This window comes from Triticum aestivum, chromosome 4D (assembly GCF_018294505.1).
Source record: "Triticum aestivum cultivar Chinese Spring chromosome 4D, IWGSC CS RefSeq v2.1, whole genome shotgun sequence".
Classification (NCBI taxonomy): domain Eukaryota; kingdom Viridiplantae; phylum Streptophyta; class Magnoliopsida; order Poales; family Poaceae; genus Triticum; species Triticum aestivum.
In genome coordinates, this window is record NC_057805.1 from 381,854,545 (window position 1) to 381,876,513 (window position 21,969).

At 48.8% G+C, this 21,969-nt stretch overlaps 2 protein-coding genes across 2 annotated transcripts; one reads left to right on the top strand and one right to left on the bottom strand.

Moving 5' to 3' along the window:
• Positions 1–4,441: 4,441 nt before the first annotated feature.
• On the top strand, positions 4,442–10,702 carry LOC123098062 (autophagy-related protein 9). The gene is made up of 10 exons (XM_044519938.1): positions 4,442–4,699; positions 5,354–5,984; positions 6,083–6,403; positions 7,212–7,434; positions 7,648–7,827; positions 7,912–8,118; positions 8,521–8,598; positions 8,675–8,745; positions 8,844–8,954; positions 9,585–10,702. Exons 2-10 carry the CDS (start codon positions 5,410–5,412, stop codon positions 10,480–10,482), a joined length of 2,664 nt encoding a protein of 887 aa, XP_044375873.1. The 5' UTR covers positions 4,442–4,699; positions 5,354–5,409; the 3' UTR covers positions 10,483–10,702.
• A 3,018-nt stretch (positions 10,703–13,720) lies between these two features.
• On the bottom strand, positions 13,721–16,618 carry LOC123098063 (ACT domain-containing protein ACR8). Its single transcript, XM_044519939.1, has 4 exons — positions 16,036–16,618; positions 15,127–15,955; positions 14,575–14,679; positions 13,721–14,410 (listed from the first exon to the last, which is right to left on the bottom strand). Exons 1-4 carry the CDS (start codon positions 16,095–16,097, stop codon positions 14,042–14,044), a joined length of 1,365 nt encoding a protein of 454 aa, XP_044375874.1. The 5' UTR covers positions 16,098–16,618; the 3' UTR covers positions 13,721–14,041.
• Positions 16,619–21,969: the final 5,351 nt, after the last annotated feature.

The following is a 21,969-nucleotide window of genomic DNA, read 5'->3' on the forward strand; positions in this document are numbered from 1 at the left end:
TTAATTGGACTTTCACAAAGCACATACCTTGATAAATTTTTGAAGAAGTTAAAAATGGATCAAGCAAAGAAAGGGTTCTTGCCTGTGTTACAAGGTGTGAAGTTGAGTCAGACTCAATGCCCGACCACTGCAGAAGATAGAGAGAAAATGAAAGATGTTCCCTATGCTTCAGCCATAGGCTCTATCATGTATGCAATGTTGTGTACCAGACCTGATGTGTGCCTTGCTATTAGTTTAGCAGGGAGGTACCAAAGTAATCCAGGAGTGGATCACTGGACAGCGGTCAAGAACATCCTGAAATACCTGAAAAGGACTAAGGATGTGTTTCTCGTTTATGGAGGTGACAAAGAACTCGTCGTAAATGGTTACGTCGATGCAAGTTTTGACACTGATCTGGATGACTCTAAGTCACAAACCGGATACGTATTTATATTGAACGGTGGAGCTATTAGTTGGTGCAGTTCTAAGCAAAGCGTCGTGGCGGGATCTACGTGTGAAGTGGAGTACATAGCTGCTTCGGAAGCAGCAAATGAAGGAGTCTAGATGAAGGAGTTCATATCCGATCTAGGTGTCATACCTAGTGCATCGGGTCCAATGAAAATCTTTTCTGACAATACTGGTGCAATTGCCTTGGCAAAGGAATCCAGATTTCACAAGAGAACCAAGCACATCAAGAGACGCTTCAATTCCATCCGCGACCAAGTCAAGGAGGGAGACATAGATATTTGCAAGGTACATACGGATCTGAATATTGCAGACTCGTTGACTAAGCCTCTCTCACGAGCAAAACATGATCAGCACCAAGACTCCATGGGTGTTAGAATCATTACTGTGTAATCTAGATTATTGTCTCTAGTGCAAGTGGGAGACTGAAGGAAATATGCCCTAGAGGCAATAATAAAGTTGTTATTTATATTTCCTTATATCATGATAAATGTTTATTATTCATGCTAGAATTGTATTAACCGGAAACTTAGTACATGTGTGAATACATAGACAAACAAAGTGTCACTAGTATGCCTCTACTTGACTAGCTCGTTGAATCAAAGATGGTTAAGTTTACTCGCCATAGACATGAGTTGTCATTTGATTAACGGGATCACATCATTAGAGAATGATGTGATTGACTTGACCCATTCCGTTAGCTTATCATTCGATCGTTTAGTATATTGCTATTGCTTTCTTCATGACTTATACATGTTCCTATGACTATGAGATTATGCAACTCCCGAATACCGGAGGAACACTTTGTGTGCTACCAAACGTCACAACGTAACTGGGTGATTATAAAGGTGCTCTACATGTGTCTCCGATGGTACCTGTTGAGTTGGCATAGATCGAGATTAGGATTTGTCACTCCGATTGTCGGAGAGGTATCTCTGGGCCCTCTCGGTAATACACATCACTATAAGCCTTGCAAGCAGTGCAACTAATAAGTTAGTTGCGGTATGATGCATTACGGAACGAGTAAAGAGACTTGCCGGTAACGAGATTGAACTAGGTATTGAGATACCGACGATCGAATCTCGGGCAAGTAACATACCGATGACAAAGGGAACAACATATGTTGTTATGTGGTTTGACCGATAAAGATCTTCATAGAATATGTAGGAGCCAATATGAGCATCCAGGTTCCGCTATTGGTTATTGACCGGAGACGAGTCTCGGTCATGTCTATATAGTTCTCGAACCCGTAGGGTCCGCACGCCTAACGTTCGGTGACGATCGGTAATATGAGTTTTTTTGTTTTGATGTACCGAAGGTAGTTCGGAGTCTCGGATATGATCACGGACATGATGAGGAGTCTCAAAATGGTCGAGACGTAAAGATCGATATATTGGAAGCCTATATTTGGACATCGGAATAGTTCCGGGTGAAATCGGGATTTTACCGGAGTGCCGGGGGGGTTACCGGAACCCCCCGGGGGCTAATGGGCCTTGTTGGGCCCTAGTGGAGAGAGAGAGGGGCCGGCCAAGGCAGGCCGCGTGCCCCCTCCCCTTGAGTCCGAATAGGACAAGGAAGGGGGGCGCCCCCCTTGCCTTTCCCCTATCCCACTCCTTCCTTCCCCCTCCTAGTGGGACTAGGAAAGGGGAGTCCTACTCCCACTAGGAGGAGGACTCCTCCTCTTGGCGCGCCCTCCTAGGGCCGGCCGGCCTCCCCCATTGCTCCTTTATATACGGGGGCAGGGGCACCCCAAGACAACAATTGATCATTGATCTCTTAGCCGTGTGCGGTGCCCCCCTCCACCATAATCCACCTCGGTCATATCGTAGCGGTGCTTAGGCGAAGCCCTGCGTCGGTAGCTTCATCAACACCGTCACCACGCCGTCGTGCTGACGAAGCTCTTCCCCAAAGCTCTACTGGATTGTGAGTTCGCGGGACGTCACCGAGCTGAACGTGTGCTGAACGCGGAGGTGCCGTACATTCGGTACCGAGGATCGGTCGATCGTGAAGACGTACGACTACATCAACCGCGTTGTCATAACGCTTCCGCTTACGGTCTACGAGGGTACGTAGACAACACTCTCCCCTCTCGTTGCTATGCATCACCATGATCTTGCGTGTGCGTAGGAATTTTTTTGAAATTACTACATTCCCCAACACTACGTTCCCCAACATGAAGATCCTCCCCTGGATCGTCAGCCTCGTCGGCTGCCGCGCCGCCATTATTGGCGGTGGCGTTGTTCCCGCCGGGGTCCCCGTTCTGTTGGTGCCCCATCCGCGTCTGCGCCGATGTCTGGACAGGTTTCTAGGAGTGTCGGCCATATATACATCGTAAGTAGATGTTGCGGTCCACTTGCCAGTGTTTATCAACGGTGAAGTGTTTTTTGTAGGGCCGTCGACATCTTCATCCATGTTAGTGGCCTCACCATAGTCTAACACGTCCGTTAAATCATCGACCGTGGCGACTAAGTGGGTTGTGGGTGGGACGTAAATTTCTCAATCATCGGCTTTAAGTCCAATCATGTCATAAACCGAGGTCTTGTCGTCTGAGATCGATAAGCTCTGGATGCGGTCGAGCATTTCGTGTAGCTGAGATAATTCCTCGGTGTTCATGGCCTGGTTGTAGGTGGGGCTAACTCGAAGTACGACCGACATATAGCCCGACATGTCTTCAGCGTGGTGAGGATCCGAAGTCAGCTCCAGATCCGGCACAAGGGTCGGTTCTAAATCCGACGTAGTTTCCAAGATGGGGCCGGACCAGCGTCACGGCTTGATGCCGAGATGAGATCGCCCGGGGTTGACATGTTTGGTCCCTCCGGCGGTATCGGGGAGCCTGGTTCGACATCCTCGAAGCAGATCGGTTCCGGAGTCGAGCCTCCGGTGTTTGATAGACCTTCAATCCAGCCAAGAGTCTAGCCTGACAGAACGAGCTCGCCACAGGAATCCGCGGTGTACTCTAAGCCTCCGAAAGTCATGATCTGATCTGAGGCATAGTTCTCGACGGAGGCCTGATGGCCCGCCGAGTCAGCGCAAAAGATCATGCTACTGAACACGAAAAGCTGGCCGAAGACGTATACGTTCCCGTAGCCGGTGTCGCAATTGATCTGCAAATGAGCCATCGATCCCTCTGTTGATCACACAGCGGAACTCCCAATGAAAGCACCAGTGTCGGTGTGAAATCCGGGAGACCTCAGGGTAGGGGGTCCTGAGCTGTGGATCTCGGATCGGTGGTAACAGGAACAAAGGAGACGATGTCTACCCAGGTTCGGGCCCTCTTGATGGAGGTAAAATCCTACATCATGCTCTTGTTTATATTGATGGAGATGTATCAAGTAAAGCTTGATCTACATCGAGATCGTAAGTTGTGTTCTAACTCTAGGGCCAGGTGAATGTAGTCGTGATTCGGTCCCCTCTACGGGCTAAACCCCTTGGCTTATATACACACTAGTTAGGGTATCTAGAGTTACTTGGTCGGTATCCAAGGGGATCGCATGGAGGCGGTAGAAGATGTCTTCGAGTATACATCAAGTCTTCGGCAAATACAGTCTTGATCGCGTCCAGGCGTGTAGCTTCCGAAGTCCTCCTTAGTGGGAATGAGGGCCCACTAGCCCAGCCCGAGGACTACGAGCCGACTAAGTTAGTACCCCCGAGTCCAAGGCACCGTCAATGGTCCAACTCACTTCTGCAGGGCCCCGAAGCTTAAGTGCATCCCAATGCCCTTGGACTTCACCCAGCACTTATCGACCGTGTCGGCAGAGTTCAAGCAGAAGACGAGCACCGACCGCTCATGAAGGGTCGCTGTCGGTTGATGAATGGTAGGGTCACCCTCGATCAGGGTCGGCCCCCTAGCTGGAACCTGAAACGTGCTTTGCGCGTGTGCCGATAGTTTAACCAGACCGTCAATTCTCTGTACGCAAGACATTACGATTCCCAATCAACTCGGCGACCAGCGCGACGCAGAGCAAAGGGAAAACCCCGGATAAAGGAAACGAACAAATTATTATCCCCTTCCCGTACGATTCCTTCCATCCCCCGATCCCGTCACGTCTCTTCTCCCGAAACGCACCGCCTCCGTCTTCCCCCTCTCATCGTCTTCCCCCCGTGCGTCCGATTCCCCTTCCCAACCAGACGAGCCGCAGTCCACCGCAAGTCACCTCCTCCTCCCGCGAAACCCTCGCCCCCCCGCCGCCGCCGCCTCCTCACGCAACCCGCCCTTCGTCGCGCCGGCGCGCCGGCGCCCGCCGGTGCCCATCAGGTCGGTGCTGGACTCCGCCCCTCCCTCTCTCTTATCCGCTCACGACTCTTTTTCTATTTATTTATTTTATTTTATTACGATTTATTATGAGATTAAACCGAGCTCTGGCAAGCCAGTTGATCTAGGTTTGGGTGTTTGCTGTTGGCCGGGGGAAAGCTTTAGTGGTTGTGATGATCATGCTTTATATGGTGGTTCGGGCGCTGTGCTGTAGGGATTTTGCTACAAGTTAGCTCAAACGTGTTGTTTAGCTGCCGACCTTGAGGTGCGGAGAACCGGATTGCTCCGCTGATGATAACAAAGAATACGTGGGAGGAGATGGTGCAATTACGCTGGGCCTCTTGGCGGCGGTTGATTCCTTAGTTTGGCAGCATATGGTTGCTGATCGGTGTTTGTAAGCTTAACGTTGGTTAATTTGATTTGCGCCAAACTGTTTGATGCTTATATGTTCACTGTGTTGGAATGTTTTTCCAATATACTTGCCTTATTAAGCTTCTTCAGAGCTTGCCCTTGGGTTTGTCCAGGTGGGGAAAATATTGCCTGCGTATGACATTACTTCAGTTTCTTCGATTTACCATACCCGTAGCCTGTAGATCTTCAGGAGACTGGTGTTACTCAAAATGTGAGTCATTAACATCCTCTTCGCTCTCTTTCTAGGTCATTTCCTGTGGCATGGCAAGGATTCCAATTGGCATTGGCTTTCCTTTTCATGAATGATGTCCTTCCCTTCGAAGGACACAAATTCACAAACGTTATTTAAGTGGCCTTGGAGAAGAGAATCACCATTATCAGCACAACTGCTCATTGACATTCCACCTGAAATTGAGTTGTCGGACTACCGAAGATTGCCAAGTTCTGGAAGTGAGAGCCCATCTAGGCTTCTCGATGGTGAAGGCGTCAAGGAAGAACCGATCCCTGACCTGGATATTTTCTTCGAAAGGCTTTATGAATATTTCTGCACAAAGGGACTAAGGTGTATCATTACCAAATGGATAATAGAGATCCTTAATGTACTGTTCACGGTGTGCTGTATTGGGTTCTTCTTTTTATATGTTGATTGGAATGCCATCGGCCACTTGAAATGTGGTGTGGAGGCACTTGAGTCTGGAGAAAAACCATGTGATCTGATGGCAGCCATCAAGCATAATCCATTAGTACCCTTTACATTTCCTAAAATGGTCACTGTTGGATCAATGATTATATTGGTAACATATGGACTTATCAACTTCCTCAAGTTCTTTGTACAACTGAAAAGTACACTGAATGCACGTGACTTCTACTATAATAGGTAATATTCAGCTTGCCGCACATGCATGTGTGTGTGTGTGTGTGTGTGTGTTATAGCCCACAACAATTTATAACTTAACCCTTGTTTTTCTTTCGTAGCCTTAAGATTACAGATCTTGAGATCCAGACGATATCATGGCCCAGAATAATCGAGAAGGTTGTCCTGCTACAAAAGTCTAAAAAACTCTGTGTTGTTAGGGATCTCTCGGAGCATGATATTATCATGAGAATAATGAGGAAAGAAAATTACTTGATAGGGATGGTGAATAAAGGCATTATCTCATTTCCAATTCGTCCTTGGCTTCCTGGTGCTGGTCCAACTGTCAAATCTCATGTACATGACAGGAGAAATCATGTGATACTTCCAAAAGCCCTAGAATGGACCTTAAATTGGTGCATCTTCCAGAGTATGTTTGACAGGTAAACTTGGTACTTCAGTATTTTTAAGCATTGATTACTCTTTATGTGTTTATTTGAACGAGTAATAACTATCACAATACTATCTGTTCGGCTAAAATTATTTTCACTATCTGGTTGATCATGCTTGTATTTGCTTTTCTACACTGTGCTCCTGCTTTTTATATAAGCTCAGGCAAGAAACACCCTTCATCAGTCCATGTAAGCTGTTAAGCCACTGCCTGCTCAACTAAGCCATATATACTGTCTAAACCTTGATATTTGCCATTCACTGCAAATAGTACGATAATTGGTTACCGGCTACCAAATATGTAGTTGCTGATGCAGCATATAGTCCAAGCTTTATTGCTTTACAGATAATTTTCTAGATAACCAGTTACACAATACCTTATTTATTTAGGTCAATTATTTGTCAATCATGTAGTAATTATGATGAATCCAACTTCTATTCACTGGTTCAGATCTCACCCAGCAGCTCGTGTGACAGCATCCTATGCATCATATTCCTGTTGTGTATTTATCCGTCCCCTTGTGCAAGGATAAGGCTTGGATTGAGGGGATACAAGGATGCAGCAAGTGGTCACGATGCATAGGATACATTGCCTTAGATGTTAGCACCTACAGGCTACAGATGCATATGTACTCATGATATTTCCGCAGCTTCCAGTGTGCATGTCATCCACTGTGAAGCTTAGCAAGAACCCACACATTGCTTTTGGACGGCTCCATAGATTTTGTTTGGTTAACGGAGTTTTCTCTATTGGCGAACTTTAGTTACTTGCACTGAGTACCTGTATCCTTTGCTTTGCAGTAAATTCTGCGTTCGAAAAGATTTTCTAGCAAGCCCAGCTGCATTGAAAAAACGACTTGTATTTGTTGGCATTGCAATGTTGATCCTGTCGCCCTGCCTTGTAATTTTCCCATTGGTGTACCTCATTCTGAGGCATGCTGAAGAAATTTATAATCATCCCAGTACAGCATCATCCAGAAGATGGTCAAATTTATCAAGGTGGATTTTCAGGGAGTATAATGAGGTAGCTTCTCATGCATAACTCATTAATTCTAGTCACCACTACTACTATTGACTGATTTAATTGAATGTTTGACATCATTTGCCTCTTATTTTCATGATTTATGTGGCTAACAAGCCTCATATTAGCTGCAAGCAACTTGTCTGTTGAGGGCTATATATACTATTCTTTTTACCTTCGTTGTCTCTAAAACTCAACTGCTTACAATAATTTCAGGTAGACCATTTCTTCAGACATAGGATGAACAACAGTGCTGTGCATTCGTTGAATTACTTGAAGCAATTTCCTACGCCACTAATTTCTATCATAGCAAAATTTGTATCTTTTGTTTCTGGTGGTTTGGCTGGTGCTCTTATAATTATGGGATTTCTGGGCGAATCCATCCTTGAGGGTCATGTAAGTTCTTTGTCAGCACCTTCTGTCTTTCTCTTACATGCATTTTATGCACCTTCTAAAATTTCACATCCATAACTTTTGAAGATTTTCGGAAGGAATCTATTCTGGTATACTATTGTTTTTGGAACAATAGCAGCTATAAGTCGAAAAGTAGTGGCTGATGAGCTTCAAGTAATTGACCCAGAAGGTGCTATGTGCCTCGTTGTCCAGCAAACCCATTACATGCCGAAGCGGTGGCGTGGTAAAGAGAGCAATGAACTGGTTCGGAAAGAATTTGAAACACTATTTCAGGTACCTGAATTCAGCTATAGTGCTGTTTTGATTCAGATAATACTCATGTGGCATCTGGCTTTTGATAATAAAAATAGTTAAAAGTTTTTTTTCTAGCATGGGACAGTTAAATTGATTAATAGGTGAATATATAAATGGCATTTTTTCCCGATAGAGATATGACAATGTTGAACTTTCAAGTTTTTATACATCTCTTTCAGTTAAAGATTGATGCATAAAAAAGGTTAGTTTTGGTGTTTAGATTAACAGGACTCAGCGAAGTGGTTTGCTTCCTAGATATCATCTGCCATTTGCATTAGATTTTCGTCAGTGGTTGAGGTCCAGGATATGTCTGTATTGGCTATGTGTTTTGTCTTTTCTATTATAAGCTCTGAGAAGTGTCTTGTTATATTGTGAATGCAGTATACCATAGTAATGCTATTAGAAGAGATGGTGTCCATTTTCATCACTCCTTACTTGCTCATTTTTGAGGTACCAAAGGTAATGGTCTGAACTAGCTCGATGAATGTGTTTCTCTACAGTTTTGTAACAGCTGTGAGTTCTTATAAATTTACAGCGTGTTGATGACATTCTGCACTTCATATCGGACTTCACAATTTATGTAGATGGAGTGGGAGATGTATGCAGGTCAGTTGCTGAAGTCTCTTCGTAATTTATGTTCCGACCATCTATCTTTGTTGAGGCAGTGCAACACTTAACATCATTGCTTTGCTGTGTTTCAATAGTTTAAGCTTGTTCGACTTCAGAAGACATGGCAATAGGAACTATGGTTCTCCATTTGATGCACCTAAAAACCTGAGGAGCTCCCAAGGGAAAATGGAGAAATCATTCTTAAGGTAAATTATCTTTCAAGTACTTCACATGCTTCTTACTAGCTTGGTGTACTTAAGTAGTTTCCCGCCAAAAAATGGTGTATTTAAGGAGTTATTTTCTTGGAAGTATGTATTTCCTCTGCTGTCCCATTCTCAGAAGATGATGATCCTTTAAAAAATAACAATCTGTCTAACTTGTGCAAAATATGGAAAATGTTAGCTAACTTGTTAAAACAGTGTGTGTTTTCAACACTTAGTTAAATTTGAGGCAATTCAATATAGCAGAGTGCGCTTTTCTCCTAAGACATGATATACTACTACTCTGTCCCATAATGTAAGACGTTTTTGCAGTTCAATTTAAACTGCAAAAACGTCCTATATTATGGGACGGAGGAAGTAATTTTTAATCTTGTATATCTTGCAACCATGTTATCATTCTGTTAGTATTACCCCAAAAAAAACGCTGTTATTTTGTTGGTGTTACCTTATGGTTGTAGTGGGACAATGCAGAGGTATAGATAGCACTGATCCTGTGATTTTCGAAGCTACCATTCACTTTTTCCTAACTACTAGACATCCATTCACACTGACACACATTAACACCAACAGAAACAACAAGATTGAAGTCTAACAGTATTACATAATTGCTTGCAGTTTCCAGAATGTTTATCCATCATTGGCATCAAGTGCAGACGGCAAACAGTTCTTACATAACCTACAGAAGTTCAAGGAAAGACAAATACGTCAACAAGCTGTTGCGCAGTATCAGGCAATGGAAGCATCAGGCTTTGTGGATAGTACAGGTCAAAGGGATGATATCTTCCATCAACTGCTCCCAAGTATTATCCGTAACCATGCAGAGGCCTTCCCACCTGCTGGTTATAATTTGGATCCCTTAGGATTGCTGGACACAGATCAAAGAATTCACCCATATATTCTGGATTGGTATTACATGCGGCATTCACCACGCGTGGATAGAACTGAAGCTCCCCATTTTGACGAAGCATCCCTCGAGGCTGGTCAGAACACTAGTCAACTAGCAAGGGAAACATCTGAAATTGAAGAAGATGAGGATTATTACTCTGATCTGTACGGAAGGGTTCAGAGTCATATGGGAGCATCTACATCAAGCACTTTGTTCCGGCATGCTCCTACAAAGCAGAACGGTAACGAAGACAGTTCCACAGTCAACAACTGGTGGAACCAGGCCCCTGCATCTTCCCATGATCCGCAAGGCAGTTTTCTCGAGCCTCCAGCATTTGGATATCATAATATGGCAGGCAATGACTGTCATTCCAGCCATCACAGTGACGATATATCAGAGGGAAGCGAGGGTGATCTGGAGCAGGGCGACAACAGAAGCAGCAGCACCAGGAGCTGGAGAAATCCCCAAGCCTTGTCCAAGACGAGGTATATGGACGACTCCTACATCGAGGATGGGCTGGGTCTTCATTTCACCGATGAACGACCCGGCGCAGCAGCTGATGCGTACGACAGCATGCCAGCTGGCCTTCCCGTAAGGATAATACCTCGAAGCAGTGACCCAGTGTAGGCTCGAAAAAGGAGAAAAAAAAACTGACAAAAATAGTTGATGCTTTGCTCGTGCGCTGTCGTAACTGGTTGTGTGAACCACGCCTTCATCACTTCATGATAAGCTGGCAAATGGCCACAAATTCTTTTGTACATACCTACTACAGATCGGTTACGGCCCTGTATATATAATGCCCTTGTCCAGCCCCGCTTTAGTGGGTTGGGGAAGAACCATTCTTTCATAGCACGCAGTGCATCTGTCTGGTATGATACTTCCTCACAAGTTGGCTGTGCTAGGCCAAATCAATCCGCTACCCAACATACTTTCCCGAGACGGTTTATCATTAGCTACCACATAATCAGTATAAATGTTGCTCATGCTGCCATGATCCCGTCCTGGCAAGGCACATGAGTTGTGGAGCTGTCATTTTGAAGGCCTCCGGGAATTAATTGGTAGTAGGTTCTGGAGTACACTCTTCTTGAGGGCCAGACGAGAAGCGAGCGGCCTCAGCATCCTTGTCGAAATCGAAGCCAGCAATGGCGTCGTCCTCGCCGCCTAGATAGTAGGTAGGCGAAAGCAGGTTGCATACGCAACATGTGCACCAAGTATCCGGTCGAGACCAAAACCCCTGCAGCTGGACAAGCTGATAGACATGCCGGGCCGCTTCAGATCTGGGCCGACACGACGCCAGGAGCCCCTCGACACTGCCACTCAATGCCACCCGTTCCTAGTACGAACGGTTTCCCCTAACACACGATCCGGATTTACATATCCTTTTTTTTAATCCAGTGTGTAATGAGCAGGCCTATTCGCTCAATTCTACCAATGCAATCCGCTGATGGTAACCAACCACGATTTTACATTTTTTGAGTTGGTAACCAACCATGACAGTGGTACGATCCATCGCAATTTGCAGAGAGGCCTTTCACCCAGTTGTCAACTTGTGGTTGATTGATTAATTAAACGGTAACGATGGCTGCCGACGTGCCAAACCCATTTCCTCGCTCATGCTACCACACACAAGGTGGCTGTAATTTCCCGCACGTTTTGCTCCGCGTGGACCGACGGACGCCGCAACCACCGGTCGTCCTCGCCCGGATCCGATCGGGTGACGAGGAAACCAACGGCTCGCCCCCACCAAACCAACCAAACCAAAACCAACGCCATCTCAGATCTCGAGCGGCGAAATAAACTTCTCTGTTAACCGGTCCTTTTCGTCGCCCAGTTCTCAGCTGCCCCGAAAGCAATCGCGGGCGTATCGTCTCGTCGGTACTACTACTGTGCCAAGCGTGCTTCTGGTTCGATCAACGGCGGTTGGGGCGGTAGGTCGGTGGTGGTTGGGCCCTTTGGCATCCACTCTCCATCAGATCCCTCTGCTTCTTCTGCATCATCTGGCTTGGCTGGTTTCGGGCGAGCGTCGGCGTCCTCGCTCGCCACAAAGAATTCCACGGCCTTTGTGTGTGTTGGTTATACAAGTAATTGTTGGTGCCTTGCTTTGAGACCGATGCGAATGGCGAAAATTCTCGTGAAAGCGAGACACGAAACGGTTGCATACGTGGTCGGCTGGCTGGTATGTTTCTTTTTCCGGGGACAGACAGGGTCGTGAGCCTGATCTCAGATGTCACGCATGGACGCCTCGTGGATCACTGGCCTGCCGCAAGTCGATTTTGTAGCGCGCCTGTGGCCAAGTCAAGTGCTTTTCTATTCTATGGGTTGATACTAAAACTCAACGAATGAATCGCTGCTGGGTAGAGAAATGAACTTTTCTGCAGGGTTTCTTGTCACGGTGGATGATCGGTGGCTGCAAAGTTCAAAAAAAACAAAATCGTGTCGAATCGATCGTCATACTGCGTTGATTAATCTTCCTTTTGGCCTACATTTGGACTTTCATAATGCCGGTTTGTGACGTTTGGGTTTTTATAGGTTTTCTTGTTTTGACACATGGCAGCACCATGGAAATGTTGCGTCGTCAATGCAGTTTGAAATGTCCGGTTACGTATCATATGAGGGGTAGCATATATATACGCGATTCCACTGGGATGCTTTTCAGATTCAGGGTACGGCACGAGTTGTTTGCTTATGCATGGCTAGCTCTGTTCTAGGCTCCTAAGAATAGTAGGCAAACAATAGCAGTGGGTGTTTCTGCGGTGTTTTGGACTTTGTGGAAAGCTAGAAATGCTGCTACATTTCATCATGTTTATCCTCATGACCCTAGTGTGTTGTTCTTTCAAATATCTTGTTGGATGTCTTACTGGACTGGTCTACAGAGAAAAGAAGGGCAACAGATGTTGCGGGCCGTCGCAGCACTGCTGGTTTATGTTGCGAACGGTTTCTTCAACAAGAGCAGAGGATGGGCGCCCATGGGAGGTGAAACGTCTTGATATCGGAAAGTAATTATGTCTGTACTGTTAGCTGAACTTCTGTCCTCCCTGAAGAGTATGTGGCGATGGGTGGGGAAGAGGAGCCATGTGTGTGCATTTTTTATAAGTGTGGAGTTTTTTTAGTTGCAAGCTTTATTCTCTTGGTTGTCTAGTTGCTGATGCTTGGATGTCATGGTAGGACATCTGGGGGCTGGATGAGATCTGAAGAATACTTGATCTGTTTTATTGGTTTCCTTTCATGCAATGAAATGAAATCGGGGGCATGCCCCTCAATTCAAAAAAAAAAACTCTGTTCTAGGCTAATAAGCACCTGCAAACATAGCAGCTCCCTGGCACAGTATGAAAAATGAAATCTCCATCACCTTTAAGGCCTTAAAAGGATGTAGCAAAGGAAATTTTCCTTTGGTCTAAGTTTCAGAGAGAAAACTTAGACCTCTTTTTAAATCCATACGATGAATAACGAGACTGAGATCTTAGTGCCATGATAACATGCTAATTATGTATTTTCATGTGGTTCGATTCTGATTCAACTCTGTTTGCACCTTCTCTTGTTGTTTAATTTTGATTTGACCCTATTTATTATGACCTTTTTGTTTTTCTATTCCTGTGAACGAAACACCCAAGCTTGCAATTTATTTATATCCTCCAATCCTTTGTTTTTATACACAATTACTACATTTTTATCTAATACTGTACTTTTTAGAATGATGTGAATCAAAGAGGCCTAAACGTTTATTTTGAATTTTCCCAAAAGAAAAACATCTACTTTGAAGTAGTGTCCAACACACAACTTTAATCATTATACAACTCGACAAAGTTTATATGCGCGGGTACCTCTCTGGGACAAAGTATGATTTTTCAGGTATTTAATCTAGATGTCTTTTTTTACTATACCGGCAGCTTAATTTACTTGATTTGTGCACGTCTAAAACAGCCGGTACAAGGAACTAAAGCACTAGTATATCATCATACTAGTAGTATGTACAACCCTATTTACATCGGTCTATTTGTCTACTTGCACGTAAGCGGAACATACGTACATACATGACCCACCAGCAACTTCCTCGTGTCTGCTATGTACACGTAACCGCTAGACCTAGAAAAGAAAAGAAGACCTACTTAATTTACAAACTAGCCCCTGTACCGTCCCGTATTCACACAAGCATTCCGTCCGACACGCGTCCTCCTCCTCCGGTCCTTCAGGAGCAGGAGCAGGATCTGATCAGCCCAAGGTTGTAGAGATTCTTCTTCACCAGGCTGCCGAGCGAGAACAGGCCGGCGCCTGCGCCGCCGCCGCCGCCGGCGTCCCCCTCCGTCGAGCACAGGCGGGGCCACCGCTCCTCGTCCACCCGGAGGCTCTCGGTGCCGACCCCGTGGATGACCTCGTCGATGGTCTTGGGGTCGGCGGGGCGGCCGGCCACGTCGGTGACGTGGAAGACGTTCACCGCCATGTCGCCCCGGGTGGTGATCTCGGCGTGCGTGACCGAGAGGCTGTTCTCCCGGAACACGCGCGTCACGTAGGCCAGCAGCCCGCGCCGGTCGGAGATGCGCAGCTCCAGCCTCACGCCCTGTGAAGAGGATCGGGTTAGTCGGCGAGGTATTCGGCCGAACACATGGCGCTCAAGTGGAAAGTTGGGCGGAAAGGGACTCCTTGGTGGGGGATCGGGTGCTTTTTTGTCCAGGGTGGCGTGGCATGGAGGGCAAGGAAAGGAGATATTCAATTAGGACGTACCTCGGACGCGCGCCTCTCGATCGCCGCTTGCAGGCGTTGGATCACCCGCTGCCTCTCGCCCTCCGAGCTGATCGCCCGCCCGTCCAGCCGCCGGATGTAGAACTCCTGCGCCCAAGCCAAAGCAAACGGAAATCAGATCATAGCAATTACTACATGTAGTAATCTGAATTCTTTCTTGCAGGAGATGATCATTTCGACAGGGTCTTAAGTTAATCATATGATAATAATCGCAATTTTACGAGATATTCCTACTAGGGTGATGTGATTGAGGTGAAACTTAATCCCATTTCACGACAGGGAAAAGCTGATCCCATTTGAACTTTTTGCCCGCTCAGACTAGTTTGGAGCCAACCATAAGAACTGTAGTAAAATTGAATTAAGCAGGTAATCAATGGGGACAGATCGATGGAAGGGCAAAGAAACGTCTAGGAAGCCCGAGCCAAGAACTATCAAGAGGGGAATTTAAAGCTCCCGGAAATACAGGGCACACAAGCTGTTCTAGAAGGAAAAATCCTGTGGATCGATTGAACAAGAAACTGCGAGAAGCCTCACCTGCTGCGCGTGATCGCCGTCGGTGTCGAAGGTGCCGTGGTACACCACGTAGTCCAGGTCCGTCAAGGTGCAGACGACGTCGAACAGCAGCTTCGGCCGGTCGCGGCAGCTCACGGTCACCACCGAGTACCCCCTTTCCCCCCACTCCTGCACCGCCACCGCCGTCGCCGTCGGCCCCTCCGCGGGGGCGCGGCGGTCGGCCTCCCTGTCCTCGCTCAGCAGCTGGTGGAGCCTCCGGTCCAGGTTGCCCACCGCCGCCGCGTCGAGCAGGACCGTCCTCGCGCCGCGCGCGCCGCCGCGGAGGACGTGCCTGAGCCGGGATTCGATGCGCCTGATCCGGGCCGCGTCGTGGATGGGCGCGCCGGTGTCCTCGTCGCGGACGAACACCAGGGCGGCGACGCGGCCGCCGTGCGTCCACGCCTTGGCGTCCACGGTGCTGCAGCGCAGGTCGTGCAGCACGGCGAACACCTCCGAGAGGAGACCCGGGCGGTCGACGCCGATGAGCTCGAGCAGGCAGAGCGCCTCCTTGGCGGGCGAGTCGCACCCCGCCGGGCGCGGCAATGCGTCGGCCGCGGCCGCTGCGGCGGCGAGCGAGGACTCGAGCCGGACGAGCAGCTTGTCGGCGTCGGCGACCTTGCAGCCCGCGGCGTCGGTGACGTGGAAGACGTCCATGAACCACCGGCCGTCGTCGGAGGAGATGTACCCCTTCCGGACGCAGACGCCGTGGTCCGACAGCGCGGCCACGGCCTCCAGCAGCACGCCGTGCTTCCGCGCGCTGTGCACCTGCACCAGCGTCGCCGTGTCGCACACCCCGTTGTCCACCACCACCCTGCACCCCGCACAAACGCTCAACAAACCGCTCGAAATCGACCGGGGAACGAGCGCAAGAATCAAGAACCGCGTCCTTACCTCGGGGTGTTCATGTGCCGGACGAAGAGCTCGTACACCTCGGAGGGATGGCACCGCTCCATGGCCGGAGCCCGATGGATCGCCGCGCTCGCCGCTTCCGTTTCCTTCCTTGCTTTCTTTTCCCCCAGCCTTCCAAAGGGGAGGAGGAAGGTTTGGGTTGGGTGGGCGGTTCAAAATCGGGTGCGGGGACGGAGACGGTGGGTTTTGGGCGCCGGTGTGCCGATCGCGGCGCGGGCAGTCGGTTTTGTGCGGGGAGGGCCGGTGTTGTCTCGGTCAGCGTCGGCTAAAACGGGCGGAGAAAATCGAGCCCCCCAAACCAAACCAAACCGAACCAAATCCTCGCGATTCCAGGCGTGGATTTTGGTTTTGGTTCCCGGAGTCAAACCGCGGTCGCTGCCGAGGACGGACGGACCGGGCAAATGGAATGGAATTCGCGGGCACTCGGGGTTGGACTTGGACTAGCGACTGCGGATGAAAAACAGAGGAGGGAGGGTGCGGCGTGTGGGGAGCTTTTGTAGGAAATCCCGACCGACCGACCGAGTGACTGACAAGGGCGTGGGAAGAGGCAGGCACGGGCGAGTGGCCCGTGCGTGGCTGCCACCAGTCACCACGTACGCGCGCGCGCACCTTTTCAGATTCTTTCTTGCGTCTGGGTGCAACTTTGCTTTGCTGCTCCAGACTACTCTACTCTGCTCGCCTCCGGTAGTAGTATTAGTCTAGTCGTGACAGAGGATTATGAGTTACTCTTACGTGCTTGACTGCTTTTTCCCGAGACATCGTCATCGAAGAATAGACCGAAAACATTGAACGCCTGACTGAACCTTCGCCGAAATGCTGACCCGTCCCCATTCCATTCCATCCGCTATGTAGAGTAGCTTCACAAGCATGGCAAGCTACACACACATCCACCTTATCTTCGTCTTTACATTTCTTTCAGATCCTTTTTTTTGGGGGGGGCTACAAGCATCAACGCAACGCAACGCACGCAGGGCAAAAGGCAGCTTTCATCGGCGTTGCTCTCTACGGGAGGGAAAAGGAAAGCCGCGGCCTTCGCACGCAGCGGCACCGGCACCGACCCGGGTCAACAACCGCGTCCAGAAAGGACGACCCACGCGAGGAGCTCATTCACACCAATCCCTTGCCACGGCTCGCGCCCATACGTGCCGCGGCTGGTCCACCTCCACCGAACCGTGGCCCCGTCACGCGCCCATCTGTTCAGACGTGTCGCCGACGGGTCCGTGCCACCGCCTCCATCTTCTTGCTTGTCATCCAAGCTAACCATCTCCTGGAACCTGCTCGACCCTTTTTTCCCCTTCTCTATAAGCCGTCGCGCCCAGGAAGGTTCACCCGATCAGTAGAAAAATCTGCTTGTTTTTCGGCCACCGTCAGAGTTTTAAGAAATTATTATCCCGATGCATTTGTAATTTAATAACGTGGGCTATGCCACTCGCAGTTCAAAGAACAGAAACAGAACATCCAGGCCAGAATGCCAGGTTGATTAATTGAGTGACTTTTTACTACCTTGATCGCGGTTTCTTAGCTGTGACGGGCGTTGCCACATTTATTGCAGAGTGGTTAGGGGAGATCTGGTAGACTTTTTCTCTAGAAATTATGCATCGTCCTTTCCACACATGCTAATTTCCTGCAAAGCTTTCGCTGGCCCTGCGCAGCTCCTTTTCAAGACAGTCGTTGGCAGCAGTGCTAGTACAAGGTTATGAATCTCTCAACCAAGTAGAGTAGGTGCGAAAACCTAAAAACATAACATGTGGCCTGTTCGTGCGGTGTTATTTTATTTTACTTTTGAAGGCTCATTTTCCATTGTTGTTTGGTAATGCCATAATAGATCTGGAATGCGCTTCCTTTCTAGCGACGTAAACAGGTGTGTGGTGTGGTCATGTGAACACGCATGCTGGCTCCAGGCTTTGGTTGCTGGCGTGAGAAGTTGCCAAGATAAGCTCTTGCGCGTGCACGTACCCCCCTTGGCAGGTTAATTGCCCAAAGTGGAGGCAGCAGCACTAGTTGATGATGATAAGACGAGATCGCCGAGAGCGGAACGGAAAGTGTTCGTCATCTGGAGTACCCAGCGTTATTTATTGGACCAATGCCGTGGATAAGAAATGATAGTGTGCCCGCTGGACAACCTACTACTACTTCTAGATGCAAGTATAGCGCGCGTGAGCCCCACACCGAAATTCTACTGGCCCATCGCGAGCCAACTTGGCTGCAATGACCTACTTGTGCCGTCTGTCTGCCTGATAAACTCGCGGCGGACGGACGGGCGACCAAATGAATCACCGTCCTACGCCATTATGCTACTCCGGGCCCGATCGCCGACCACCTCGTCCTCTCCATTTTCAGCACAGGTCGATAATTTAGCGAGCAAACCAATCGCTCTCACCCACGTAGGAGTACGTACCCTACATACGCTGGAACAAACAGATCGCGCTCGGCCACTGGCTGGCGCGGGCAACGACTTTTCGTTCCAACAGCTCCCGTCCCACACCACACGGTGCCACCGCTACTACGCTACTGGATCGAGCAGTGTGGAGGTGTGCGTACGTACAGCGACGTGCAGCGCAGTGCGCGCACGCTGCGCCGCTGGCGGATTGGCCAGCCTCGGGGCTCCCGTACGGACACATGGGGCAGCTCGCCCCCTGCATGTGCCGCGCTCTGGGGACGAGGGCAGGCGCGTGTCGACCCGCCAAAGCGGTCACGTGAGCCGGCACCAGAGGAGGCGCGGCATGTGCGTGCGCGCCGCGCGGCATGTGACGCCACCGGCTCCGGCTGGGAGTTTGGGACGGGCGGCGCAAAACCGAGGTGCGCGCACGATCGGAGCAGAGCGGCGCAGGAAACAACGGCCGGAATGGCGGGCGGTTTCGTCGGGGAAGAGGCCGCGTGCGGCGGCGGAGGCGGTAAAAACGAGGGTGGTGGGCGGCGGAGGAAACCAACAGCGACTGCTGGACTGGACGGCAGGTAGGCGGCCGTCGTGCATCTCCGGCACTTCCGGCTCGGCGTCTCCGGTCGGGAGGCCGCGCATGTGAGGGGCGTTTTAGATAGTGGATCGCGTACGCTGATTGTCGGAGAACGTAAGCACGTCACGATCACACAAAATTCGTCCTTCGGATTAGTTTACTGAGCAAAACACCATGGTTAGTAGTATGTTGATTAAGGAATGGGATACGTGCCTGATGGCTAATTATTCTGGGATAAGCATGCGCGGCGCGGGGATCCTCCGCGATCTAGGAGGATGGCGACGTAAAGCCGACTTGGGTCCAGCTCTGCTCTGCAAGTCACGGGCCTCAGCTGCCAAATACAATTAGATTATCAGTTTTGTTAAAGCACATCTAGATGTGCCATAAGTATTGCACATCTAAATTCTATGTTATTGATCTTACGTTGAGATTCGTGTGGATATTTTTTTTTTTTTCTCTTTATGCTTGATTCACTCATTTAGATGTGCAATAACTAGGGCACATCTAGATGACTAAAGTTAGTATGAAGTTGAGTCATCTATTTTGAATTAAAGTTATTACAAAGTTGAGTCATTTATTTTAGAACGGAGGGAGTAGCTTATTATTAAGATTGGCGAGCCGAGTGAAAGTGGCACATTCCGCGGATCGATGCTCTGATTAGAGAAAGATTAGTTGCAGGCTTGCAGTGTTTAGCACGAGATACGATTCGTGCTCACTTTCGGTTAGGCGGTAACGGTCGGCCAGCTGGGCCAACGGTGCTGCTTGACCCGCTTTCGCAGACTTGGGTTTTACCCAAAGGTAAAAAGGACGGCCGCTCCTCGGTGATGGAGAACCAGGTGGAGTGGTGCGTCAGAGTTACCGCACGCGCACGGAGTTGGTAAATTGTTTGCTCACCAACCTGGCCTAATTTTGTGATCGACTCGTTGTACAGATGCGCAATGCACGTATCTGCTTGACTGGTTGATGACGAGCGGCAGTGGTTAAAAGCTTGTTAAGATCGTTATGCAAGTTAGGCATGGATCGCATGGCACGTGGCGCATCCAGGCGAGAGAGAACATTTTCTCGAACCGATTCTGATGCCGCTGGATGGATGGATTCGCATCGAATCCAGGCAGAAAAGCGCGGGAGCCGAGGAGTAGTGAAGTGAAAGACACGCGCGGGCTGGCAGGCCAACTCGATTCACGTTGATTCCATCGGGTTAGTTGGGCCAACGCGATTCACGCCGATTCGACTGGGATAGCTATCCCTCAAAAAAAAAAAAGACTGGGATAGCTGGGCCAATGCGCTTGGGAATATGTCTGCTCCAGCTCACGACGGATTCATCCTTTCATTCCTTCATTCATTCTCTGAACCAACTAGCCGCAAAAGTCTGCAGAATTTCTTCTATCTGGCCTGGGAGCATTAGCATTAGCGTTGCGCCCTTTATTCATCATTCGGCCAGCAACTAAGCTAATGATGCTGGCATGAGGTCAACTTTGTAAACTGTTTTAGCAAAGTGAATGCGATGGGAATGAATCTAGGTGTACTAAGTGAGATCGGGTCGGATGGATCCCCAAGATCATGGGAAACGTGTAGTACCTTTTCTTGCAAACTTGCATCATTTACGGTTTGATGCCTGCCGATTAGTTCCGCACTCCGGGCCCGCTGTTACTTTGCGGTTGATACTCCACTCGCCGGATGCCAAATTGCGCATCGTTTGAACAGAGAGCGTAGGAAGTGCGCCATTTCACAAGAGGCAGACGCAACTCAGGTAATCAGGAAAAAGAGAAGGAAGCATACAAACCCTTAGATATCGACTTGATTAGATTTCAGGGAGACTAAATCAAGCGGTCATTTCACGGCACGATGAAATGGCGCGGCATGCAAAAAGCACACCGTATAGGACATGTAATCGGTGGACGAAGCCCACATCCTTAGCCTGTTGCATCACGCTGGTCCTTCAAAGCAAGTTGCGGAGTGCACAATCTGAACACATGGAACTGACGGAGGACCCTATAAACATAAAGCAGGCAGGTGCAAAGATACTACATTACCTGAATCAACATCAACTAGCTAGGAGGGACCACGGCCTCGTCTGAATACTTGTAGAGTACTAGTGGTGGTCTAGGAGAGATGAACCAATCGCCGTCGGCGGCGGCTCAATCGGCGCCACCGCCACCGGCCGCTGCAACCGCAACCGCAAAGAAAAGTATCGACAGGACCACCACCGCAGTCAGTGGTTGTCAACTTGTCATGGCAGCCGTAGGTAGACGATGGACCTGAGCAGTAGATGGAGGCACCATGGGATGATGCGATTCATGACATGGCGATGCATATGAGGCTACGGATCGTTACATTCAACCGTCAATTCTTGATCTAGAGGTTGGAATGGAGACGCCGCTTGCATGGATGGAGTTGGAGTCAACTGATACTCGAGGTGCGCGCGTCTGTGCTGTCTTTTGGAAAAAAAATTGGTCTTGTGAGAGTACAGTCAGTGCCCACTGAATTTTAAGGGACGTTTCCAGCTTTCTTTCCATATAAAGAAGCCCTCTGAAGAAAAGAAAAAAGAAGCCCTCTGAAGAAAAGAAAAAAGAAGCCCTCTGAAGAAACTTGGCCTACTGTCAGAAAACGAAACAAAAACTTGGCCTGTGCCTTGGATCATTTGTACAAGTTTAGACTTTCTAAGTTCATCAGCAACCTAGTATAGAATACTGCTACTAGTACACGAATTAAGACGTCTTGTGGGTTGATCTCTGAAGTTTTATTCGCTAATGCTAGATTCAAGTCACAAATTGAACAGTACATAGGCAATGTGACGCAAAAAGGAACGATGACTACGCGCAAAGACAGGGCTACCTTCAACACCTGGAACAGTGCACAAGCATGGTAGCACCAAAGACCAAAACACAACGACAGCGCAGAGGGAGGGACACAATCACACAAAGCTAGGCAGACACAACAGCGCTTGAGATCTCAACGCCAA

Coding starts and splice junctions, on each gene's coding strand:
- LOC123098062 (XM_044519938.1), top strand. CDS start 5,410: ATGATGTCCTTCCCTTCGAAGGACACAAATTCACAAACGTTATTTAAG. Junction 7,435..7,647: donor TTTTCAGGGAGTATAATGAG/GTAGCTTCTCAT, acceptor CAATAATTTCAG/GTAGACCATTTCTTCAGACA. Junction 8,119..8,520: donor AATTTGAAACACTATTTCAG/GTACCTGAATTC, acceptor TTGTGAATGCAG/TATACCATAGTAATGCTATT.
- LOC123098063 (XM_044519939.1), bottom strand. CDS start 16,097: ATGGAGCGGTGCCATCCCTCCGAGGTGTACGAGCTCTTCGTCCGGCAC. Junction 15,956..16,035: donor CGGCACATGAACACCCCGAG/GTAAGGACGCGG, acceptor TGCGGGGTGCAG/GGTGGTGGTGGACAACGGGG. Junction 14,680..15,126: donor ACGGCGATCACGCGCAGCAG/GTGAGGCTTCTC, acceptor GCTTGGGCGCAG/GAGTTCTACATCCGGCGGCT.